The sequence below is a fragment of the Anser anser genome, assembly GCF_964211835.1.
Source record: "Anser anser genome assembly, chromosome: 5".
NCBI lineage: Eukaryota > Metazoa > Chordata > Aves > Anseriformes > Anatidae > Anser > Anser anser.
In genome coordinates, this window is record NC_139725.1 from 12,278,863 (window position 1) to 12,289,946 (window position 11,084).

Below are 11,084 nucleotides of genomic sequence, written 5' to 3' on the forward strand. Positions count from 1 at the left end.
TGAAGTGACACCCGTAAGAAAAGAACCCTATCTGCATCAGACAGCGAGCTGCCCAGAATGGCAGGTGTACTATTTCCTCTTATTCCTTGAAAATAAGAGTTTGCAGCCCAGGGTGAGTCTCTTCATTTCTCTGAGCCTGTCACCCCTCCCACCCCAGTCTTATGTAGGTAATACTTCTTAGACACAGTTGTACTAGATGGCTCCAGGACAAGAGCTGGCACTTGATGTTGCAGTGGTACCTTGTACAACCTGGTTGTGATCTCAGTGGCTGAATCTAGACAAGAGCTAAATAATGTTTCTCAAAATGACCAAAATTTCCCTTCCAAATCCACACTTAGTCATGAAAATAAAATGATTTTGCTGAAGAGCAGAATAGACTAACTGCCCAGACATCTCATCCTTAGAAATCCTGATATCCTGTATTGGAGATCTTCTAATGTAAACTTCCAACCAAAATGTCTTAAACCAAAACCGAACAATAAAAATTTATGCCTTCAAAACTCTAAAATATGCATTAGAGCTCAGAAGAACAAGGCAGCAACTGCATAGTTTTGGAAGCCTCTGCCAAAATGCACCAGAATTCAGGACATTTTTTGAAAATGCTGATGTCATGTATAATCTGTATTGAGTCTGGTGGTAGTCTGATTCTGCGCCTTGATTACTTACATGAATTTTGGTCATTAAAAAAAATACAAAAATATTATTTACTTAAAATGTAAACAACCCTCAAAAACAATCTGGTGAATCCCTGAATGGCTGCCATGGAGAAGCACAGAAGAGAACACCAGCTTGCTTTACAGTGCCCAACTGTTTGGCAGATGATCATCTAACACCTTACAACACCGGCATGACGGCAAGATGCTAGAACCAGGAAACCCTCTCAGCTAATTGAAATCAAATTCTCAACAGTGCTTTTGAAGCTCTCCACTACTTCCTTTAAAAGATTCTGATTAAAAAGATAAAAGAAAGGTACGGCGAAGATACACTTATTTCAGAAGTCTCTTTGAAGCACAACACAATGCCCTCCCTCACCAAAATCACTGCCATCCTTCACTTTCACAGTAATTACCCTAGGAAACTAATGAACAGAAGTTACATAGGCTTATTTTCAATGGATAACAGGATTGCGATCGTGATAATAAAATGTGGTAACTGCACAGATAACCTTTAAGGAATTTTTTATGTTTTCCAAATAAAACTGGGCATGTTTCAAAATTAATAAGCAGATTCGTAATGACAATAAATAGGCCAGAATGCACACTGGAAGGGAATGGCTTGAATTACTTGAAGTAAGACTTTTCAGACTGAAAGGGAGCACAGGAAACATCTGAGCAGTCTGTCTCACCATAATGACCCTAATCATGAACTATCTGATAAAAAAAATGCAAGCACTCACTGACAGGGAGACTGAATGCTTATTTATAGACAGATTTTTAAGGAAAATTAATAAGTACTACAGGTCTTGTACAATGTACTAGTAAGACTTCACCTGAAAAATCTCAAACACTTCTGGTCATCAGTATTTAACAAAGAACATTCAGTTTAGAAATGGTACAGAAAAGGAGTTGGGAAATTAAGAAACTGTCTTGCAAAAGATGACTAGGAATTCGGATTATTTAAAAATCACACTGTAAGATGTTCCTTGGCTGGGAATGCCGTGGAAGAGGAGCGGAACAGCTAGCAGACATGCTAGCAAAAATGCCACAAATGAATAGGCTGTGTATATGTCAAAGCAAATGATAATGCTGGAGGAAAACTTTGGGACAGCCTACCACAAACAGCAAGAGAATGCAAACCAATTAGTTTTAAGGCTTCACATCTATGAACATGACAACAACATTACATTAATCAGTAGGTTGCACCTGTCAAGTCCGACAATGATTAAAAAATAAAATCACTCCATCTTGCATCCTATCATATACCCACCATCTGCATCTATCCCTCTGTGTTCTACAATAAAGAAGAGTTAGCACAAAAACACACGCCACTGGGAGTAAAAGACATAGTAAGGTTTTTAAAACAGCATATATAATTTTTCATCCTCCCTCGATGTCCCGTGAGGGACAGAAGTAAGTAAATGAAAATCAGGTTGCATTCCCAAAAGGCATCCTGTACCAGAACAGGAAGGGTATCAGAAGGATAGCCAACCTCAATTCCCTTTCCAGTCTCTGTCTACTGCTATAATCACAGAAGAGAATTAAATGAGGCTCAAATGTCTACATTTGAATTCTAAATTAAGGTAGAGAAACAGATTATTCTGGAATATTTCAAAAAGCCTAAACTAGGCAATGTGTAGCACCTACTTACATTTTTAGATTTGCACTTCTAAAGTTCCTTATGTGATTTTTTTTATGATACCTGCAATGAAATGTGATACAACTGTTCTTTACAAGCTGTATGTTACGCACATTAAACCATTTACATGTTGTTAAATTTGTCTTCTGGATTTTCTCTGAGTTCTGCGATGACATCAACTCCTTCTTAGATAAGTGTAAAATATATGAAGATGTATTAAGCAGAATTATATAGTACTTAGATACCTACATACTGTATAAAACAAATACACATCACGGTGGGTTGACCCTGGCCAGCCGCAAAGCATACGGGCTGCCATGAATTAAGTTCGCTCCCTCCCTGCGAGCCCCAGTACATGCACACGTTGCAGTTACAAATCCAATGCTCCTGGAGATAAAGAGGAGCACAGTCTGCAAAGTACCCTTTGGGCACTGAATCTAGCAATTTAACTAACTATACGATAGAGCTACTGAGATAAAACAATCAAAGCCTCTCCCAAAAGGTATGTTGAAGTTTACCCCCATTTCTTTGGGAGATAGGCTGCTTCGGTACCTCCTTGGTTTGATTTGAAACACTCTGCTCTATTTTCATGTTTTTACAGAGAATAATCAGATGCCAAGGCAGGGGGGCTGGAACTTGATGATCTTTAAGGTCCCTTGCAACCCAAACTGGTTAAAACAGACAACGAAACAGGTTGTTCTTTCTCTTGGTCAACCCAATGGACCTTGTTTCTTTGAATTGATCTTTCATGAGCAATAGCACAATTGCGTATAATATTCTGTACAACGTTTCTTCTGCCTCCTGGCAGTTTCACTACATTACCTCTTCAGAACAAACCTGCCTTATTCACAGTGTTAGGACAACTGCAGTTCACAGATGTGTTGCCATCTCTTAGCTGATCCTCCTCAGGAAAAAGATGCGTATATCCTTTTAACATGCTGCATACTCACAGGCTTTTGCGTCAAAAGAACATTTCTGTAACGCAGATTAAATAGATGGGTGGGAAATGTATGATTGTATGCAATAGTATCTTTCATAAGTATCCCAACCTATGAAATGCTGAATTATACCTTGCTTTTATTTTAATCTTTGTAGAATACTAGACACTAAGCCTTTGATCTAGACATCTATCAACTGGATGAGGTTCCAAACTTTTCAACTTGGAAAAGCTCTGTGATTTGCTGTGGTCCAATTCCAACATCAAGTCAATTATCAGCTGCAAGATAATACTGCGACACGATTCAAATAAACTGCTTATAAGTCACTAATACATTGGCAAAAGCTTATGGAACTGCAGAGATTCTTTCCCTCACTTAATGAAAAGTATAGCTAAGTCAGCTAGCAAAAATAGGTCTATCAAATCACAACTTTTCAAACCTCTCATCATCCCAGTCAATTCTTCTGTTGCAGTTTTTAACTTAAGCACTTGAAAATCTCTTCCAGAATGAAATGTTTCTTCCAAATAAGTGTTTTCTTTCCTGTACGCTACACATTAGTCCAGAAGGCACATTGAGATAAGAGCATTAAAAGAAAATATTTAATAGAAGGGGAAGCCACGTGTTAACCTGGACAGAAATTTTATACATAGCGATAAAGCTCTTAACACTTTCTTCACAGGGAAGACTTGGAATTAAGTCACAATTTTACAAGAGCAATTTTTTAAAAATCCACTCTTTTACCCAACTTACAGCCCATTGAGTTCTGAAAAACTTGAATGTTGGTCAAGTTGGTACCATTCACCCTCAGCACACATTTGGAGGGCTGCCAAGCTACACTGGATGAGCAGGAAGCATCATTCCTTCTTACCTAGCCAGCATGGAGTGGCATTTTTCATCAGCCGTGAGGGAAGGTGAAGAAGACATGGCCTAGCTCCTTCCAGCACCTCCTGGTCCTCAGCAGGAGCACGTCTCCCAGTCCCTGCCTTTGAGAGTCCTTAATTCTGCAAGGGCAAGGATGGGAAAGCCATCCCTTCTTGGAACCTCCCTCCTCTCAAGCCCTGATGCTAGGGCAAATGCAGGTGCAAAAAGTGCTCTTATTGTCTTTCCAACGGGGTGAGATTCTGACTGGATTTACACTTAGGCACATTCACACCAATACAAGTTGCTTCCTGCTACAAAAAAAAAAAAAAAAGAATCTGGTCCTGTTCATAAATACAGGTGTCTGTATTTAACAACCTTATGTAAAACACATGCACATTTATCTTCTCTCATGTTATTCAATATGTTAACATCTTAACAGAGAAAGATTACAGGGAGGAAAAAAAAAATCTATACAGAATTCTATATCCTTAACAGTATATACCATTCAAGTACTATAAATCAAAGGCAGAAAGAACAGAGGCAAACAGCGAAGGCTGAACAGCCTTCTGTTCAGTTTTCTCCACCTGTATACATCCCACAAACCCAACCCCAACTGAGAAAATACTTCCTAAGAGAAAGAAAAATGTTAAAAATAAGCTACATAGAACAAAATCCTAGGAACCTCAAATGTTAGTTCATCTGAATACTGTTTTTAAAACACCACTGTTTACGTTTCATGTTAAAATGCTAGCTCCTACTGACGCTAATGTGACTTTTCAATCCAGTTTAGACTATTCTTTCTACAGAAACAATACTTTTAATATGGGCTTCATCCTGGGGTATTATTCCTTGTCAGACCCAGGATTTATCTCGTTGATACGACAAACATACACACCAGTTTCATTCACTCGTTGCTTGCAGGCTCATGAAAAACCAAACCCCAACACAAAAAAAAAAATTGAAAAGGTTATCTACTGCCAGTTATAGCCAGATAGTTAGTTACTGTTTCTACTGATATAATTCTAGGGCTTGTAAAAAGGCTGGAACCTTCTCGGATTTCAAAGTTATATTTCCATGCTTCAAGGCTGGGGGCTGCTCAAAACCAGGACAATTTAAACCTCACATAGAGAAAAAGGATCACATGCTTTTTGCAGCAATCTTCAATCATCACAAAAACAATATATTAGCCCTTGCAAATTCTCAAAGCCATAAAAGAGGGAGTGGGACAAGTTCTTGTTTTGATTACGGTAAAAAGAAGTGTTTGCATAAGGTGTATAGCTGACTCATAATGGTTAAACAAAAAAAAAAAAGGAAAAGAAAGGAGGGGAAGGCTTTATATTGGATGTTGAAATTTTGTTCTGCTAGTCTCAGATGCAAACCAGAAAGAAAATCAGAATGAAGCATTCGTTTTACAGGCTCAGGAATGAGGAACCCCAGCATCAACCCAGGTATGATGCTTGTCTTACTCATGTAAATTACCATGAAGAGGAGTAAGCTACCAAAATCCAGCCTTGTTATCCTGAGAGACAGAAGAACTTCAAAGTGGGCACAATCTATTCAGCAAAAAGCTGTCTTGGTTATCCTTCTGAATGTTCACAAATAACACCAATATGCTCTACAAAGACCGGCAAGAAACTCATCAGGGTTTCCCAGGGAATATATCCAATCACAAAAGCAAGCTCATAGTAGGAAGATAAATCATGACAACAATTTGTATAAACATTTTATCAGTTTTTTTTCCCCACTGTCCCAAACAGATGATTAACTTAATGTGAAAAGTAAAATTTTAAGATTTGCCAGAATTAAGACTTGAGCTTTGCAGGAACTGGATGTCAGTTCTAGGTAGGTTACAAAAACACCGCTGAAGCTAGGAAAACTCATGGGAGGAGAAAGAGCCAGGTTTGTTCCACCTATAAACCAGAAGAGGCTTAGAGGGAGCTCAAGTTACTGTCTACAAATAACTAGGGAGGGTGAATGGAGACAGTTGCAGGGTAGGGGACAAGCAAGAATCACAGGTTGTATCAAAGGAAATTCTGGGTAGGTTTAAGGCAAATACATCTCACAACGCAAGTGGTAAAACACTGGAACAGAGTCTGTGCATTTTTGGAGCTAGGCAAAGTCAACTGGATAAGGCCCACAGCGACAACCCAATGAACTTAACTCTGAGCAAGGGGTTGGCCTAGGTCACCTCCAGAGGTCGCTTCCAACCTGGATTATCTTATGATTCTGTTTATAAAAATCACTGAAATAGACAAAGTTACTCTTAAAAACTCAGTGGAGATCAGACAGTAATCTCCAGGCCTTGGTTACACTTGTGTTTTGTAACAAAAATGCTGTTTGCCTTCTCTGTCTTTCAGAAGATGTCATCGACTTGGTTCCCAAGCTGAATTAACAGACAAAATGCCTGAAATGAAATGCTGGCTGTGAATGTGACACGACTCACATACAGCCTTATGTCTGGTTGGTTTACCCTCAGCTAAATAGTTTATAAAGCTATATCCAATATGGCAACAACTTGTAAATATTTCTGGAACAATTCGTTTCCAAACACTTAAAATTGTTCCCTTCAATGTTGAAGGGTGGCATCGTGAAAACCTAACGGGAAAGCAGCAAAGTGGTGCAAAGTCCAGCACAAACATAAGCAACCCAGCGGCCAGCTCTCTGGACGAGCGTACAGAGTGAACTGCGTCCCTCTAGAGACTGGAAAACGCTCACATGCATGTTGCAGCGCAGTTGAGTATTATACAAACCCATCATCCCTCTGCCCCCAAAATCCAAAAAAAGTCAGACTTATGCCAGTCGCACTAAAGACTCTTTTGCAGAAGACACTCGTACCCAATTTGCTCTATGTTGTTTATGTCATGTTTATTGAGAATCTTTTCTACACCTACAGAAGTGGCAAGCCCAATTTTTCACTAACCTTATCCGAGTTTGGACCTGTCTGAGCCTTGCAAGTCCTTTAAAGCTCTATTTCAAAGCAGTTTACAGTAAGTCTTCTCGGCTTCAAGTAAAAATGCGTCTGCAATACATGTCCGAATCTCTGTGACACATTTTTCATAAAATGAAAACCAACACAAATAAAATTGTTCGCATATCTGTGTGCAATAGAAATTAGGTTATCACTCCCCAAAATTAGTCAAAGGCAAAATTTTGGAGGAGGAATAAGCAATACTGAGTTTCAAGCAGAGTTAGATGACTGTTTTTGCATTGTAGGCTTAATGACAACATTTAATTTTCACAAACATACCTGAATAACTCTTGCAGGACCTGGTATTCAGTGACTGTGTGACAGCAACAGACAAAGGGATTTATCCATCCCTCCCTAAAAAGCCCTATATTCCAATTAAGAAAAAAAAATGCCTTCCTCACTGAACCACGAAGTGATTTCTGCTGTCACTGCCCAAGCTCTCCACAAGACCGCCCGCTGGTTACACACACATCCTATACTAGCCACCACCAGCTCGCCCAAAACGAGAGCTGCCCAGTGCTTTCTTTTTCCTTCCCTTCTTTCCCACAAAATTCGCCGGATAAAAGGCAGGGGGAGGGAGATAAAGTACTGGGGAGAAGCGAGGAAGAACAGAGGCCAGAAAGTTCTGTGGGGTCCCCGGGGCCCACGAGGGCCTCGCCGGCTGCGGCCTAAAGCATGGCCGCCACCAACCCAGCGCGAGGGCGACTCAGCTCCTGCCCACCACGACAGCAAACGCCCTCCTGTGCGTTACTCAGTGTTTCCAGTGGAAACATTTTAAGACTTAGTAAACTGCTTGTGAATTACTTTGAAGCCCTCTGAAGAACCACGCCAAAGAGAGATGGCTCTAATAAATTCCGTATCCAATAAATGAATGGCGTATTTGGCATCAGGTAAAACTTGATGGCCAGACAAACAACACGCCTGTACAGTTTCAGTGATTGTTATAAAAGGCAACATTTCAGGTGTAACTAAGTACCATGACAAACAGCTAAGCGTGTCCCATCCCACCTTGTTTCCTGCCAGACGTGCACTGTCTTGGTCTTCAGTCCCACCTCAGAGCTGTTGCCGATCAAAAACTTTTTTTTGGGTACTCTGAGATGTCAAAGCCATTTCCCTTGGTTCCATTGGGCACTGTCCTATTTTTTCTGACACTCATTTAGCTGATGACCCTTTTTTTTTTTTTAATTATTATTACTTTTTACACTCCATACTGGGGTTGGACCAAGGCAACTCCATCACCAGCAGCTATTTTCTCTCTCAGCTCACATCTCATTTTCTCCGCTTTATTTAAAATGCTCATTTCCTACAGGTACTTGTTCTGTTTGTATTCCATTTGCGTGTGGTTTTAAAGCCAATGCGCATGTAAAGACCTTCTTTCAAAAACACTTGTGCTCATATAGCTCTTGTTGCTTCCTCAAGAGATCTTCCTCTGCATCTGAAAAGGGAGGTGGGGCTCCCGGTAACCTCCATTCCCAGAACACCTGGCTTTAGCTGGCACCAAGCCTGGGCAACCCCTGCATCGAGCTGCACTGTTCTCACTGCTGGCTCATAAATTCATTACTCCGGTAGGTACTCACGCGTGAAGTATGTGGAACTGTCCGATCCCGTGTGAGGAGCCATTTTTCTACCAAGAACAAACCGCTCCTTAAATGAGATGTGTTCATCACATCATCATCCCTTGCAAGGAACGTATTTGAAAACAGAGGCTGTTAAATTCCAAGACGCACTATACATTTTTATGATCACAAAAACTGATTTTAAGAGGTGCTGAGCACCTTTGGCTACCACCTGGTTTTCACAAGCAAAGGCTAACAGATTAGACCTGTAACAAATCTTTGGCTTTGATTACCAACTTCTTAGGAAAAGAAATCTTTCACATTAAAACTGCATCGAACTGCAATTTCCATTGTTTAAATAATCTGCCAGAGAGATAGGGAAAGCAAATTTAAAGCTATCTCAGACAGCCACTGCCCTGATATTCTTTATATCAAATAGCTTTTGAAAAGGCTGCTTGCGTGAAGGCTCTCTAAGTTTTGACCAGAGTTTAAATCTTGGTACAGACAGTAATTCAAACAGACAGGCAGATACACGGGTTTCCTGATCTCATTTATGCTGGTGGAAGAGAAAGCACGCACTTTCTACTTACAGGGAACAGTAGGTTTTTCACCTTCCTGGGAAGAACAAATAGGAATTTAAAATTAAAATGGTCTTTTGTTTGCTAACAAAACCCAAAATGCTCTCAGTTGGCAGACAATAAAACTGTTCAAGCAAGATAGAAAGAAAACTGTTTTCAAGGAGGAAATGGAAAAAGACAATAAATAAAAAAAGGTGAGGAGAGAGCTACACACACCATCTGTATTTCTATTCCTACTTATAAGTGAGCTTAACTACAGAGATCAAACAACAGGCTAAACAACCTAAAGCAGTCAAAAAGATGAACTAAAGAGTAACAGGTCCAGCTCGGCTTTATTGCAAAACAGCGTTCCACTCGGAGAGAAGCATCAACCCGCCTATTTCGCTATTTCACTATTTATGAGGAGAGCTACCTCAGCTGGACAAAAGCTCCCGTTTGCAAACGGGAACCGGGCAGGAAAAAAAAAAAAAAAAAGTGCCGCACAAACGCCTGCCGTCTCCATAGAAACTGGCATTTTTCCATCAATCGGTGCGATCAGGCTTCCCGAGGCTTTGTTGCAAAATCCTTACCAGCTTCATGCTCGTGTTGTTCTGCTCCCAGCGCCACAGCATCACGCTCATTGTCCCTGCCCGCTGCCGGCCGAGCACCTGCTGGAGCCACACCACGCCACACCAAACCACAGCACGCCAAACCACGGCAGGCACCCAGGCTACACGTCCAGCCCCTGCACCCCAGCTAGGTGCTGCTGCCAGCTGCTCCTGGCCCTCGCCGCTGCTCGCCAGCCATCCTCAGGCTGCTCATGGGCAGAGGAAGCCCCACGTGTGCACGCGCCTCCCTGCCGAGCCCCGTTCCCACGCCTGCGGCAGGGTCGCCCTTAGCACCCACCCCTGCAGGGGGCCGGGGGATTGGGAGAGCTGGAGAAGGGGGGGCAGCGGGGCAGGAAGCGTGCAGGGAAGCTGAAAAGCCAGCGCTGTTCGCAGCAACGCTTCGGAAGGAGAAGCGCACGGGGTTCCGAGCGAGCCGTCACTCTGGGGGATGTCTAAGTGCAAAGGAAGGGTAGGAGCCGCGCTCCAGAGCACAGCAGTAAATTTCAAGGGGTTTCTCCTACGTGTGACAGCCTGACACTGGTAAGAACTCGGCTTCTACAGCTGGCATGCTTTATTGGCATTTAGCGCAATCTCAGCTGCGTCCACCTGGATTTTCACCTATACCTGGCGTGCTGGATTAGAAAGGACTACATCATGGGAAAGGGGGAAATAGAGAAGAAGATACTGCCTTGGAACTGATCCCACCTGTGGAACATCACAGATCAACTTCAGGAGCATTGATGTCGCATTTCAAGGGATTAGTAAGAGCATTTCGAATATCCCTAACAGCTGTACTGAATGGCAGTAAATACCACACTATATCATTTTTTCTGTATTTGAGGTGCATGCAACAGCCAGAGCAATCCAGTTTTCTCCTGCACCCCTGTGAAACCCCCTGCCTGTTCCCCTGAAGCACCTTGCTCCCAGCAGCAGCCCACCAGACACTGCTCCGAGGGAAGACTCGCACCTATTTCATCCCATGCACGCCCTGCGAAACCACCCCGGGACAGCTTGGCTGCGCCTGCTCACCCTGCTCCTCTTGCTGGGGTGCTGTGACAGACGGATGCATGGATGGACGGACAGGGGAGTGCCAAGGGACAGGAGAGCCCTGTCCCACTGGCAGCGGCACCAGCGCAGCCCCAGCCTGTGCTCGGGGCACTCGGGGGTGGCTTTGCTTCTGCCGCGCCACTAATGAATGGTAGGGAACCACAGGGAAAGAAAAAAAAAAAAAAGAAAAGGAAAAACTTGTTTGAATCAATTCCCCAGGCCACCCATTTCCCTCCCTCTCTCCAAATATAAAT

General features: G+C 42.3%; 1 protein-coding gene across 17 annotated transcripts in view; it reads right to left on the reverse strand.

Annotated features, from left to right (window-relative positions):
* NAV2 (neuron navigator 2) overlaps positions 1-11,084 on the reverse strand; it is a 425,654-nt gene that overhangs the window by 189,024 nt on the left and 225,546 nt on the right. Inside the window, exon 1 of one of the 17 annotated variants that reach the window (XM_083840328.1) lies at positions 9,766-11,057. The exons of the other annotated variants lie outside the window; for them this stretch is intronic. Within the exon in view, the coding sequence (XP_083696454.1) occupies positions 9,766-9,816 (51 nt within the window). The 5' untranslated portion in view covers positions 9,817-11,057. Of the gene's footprint in view, positions 1-9,765; positions 11,058-11,084 lie in introns of those variants that run through there. 17 annotated transcript variants of the gene reach the window in all.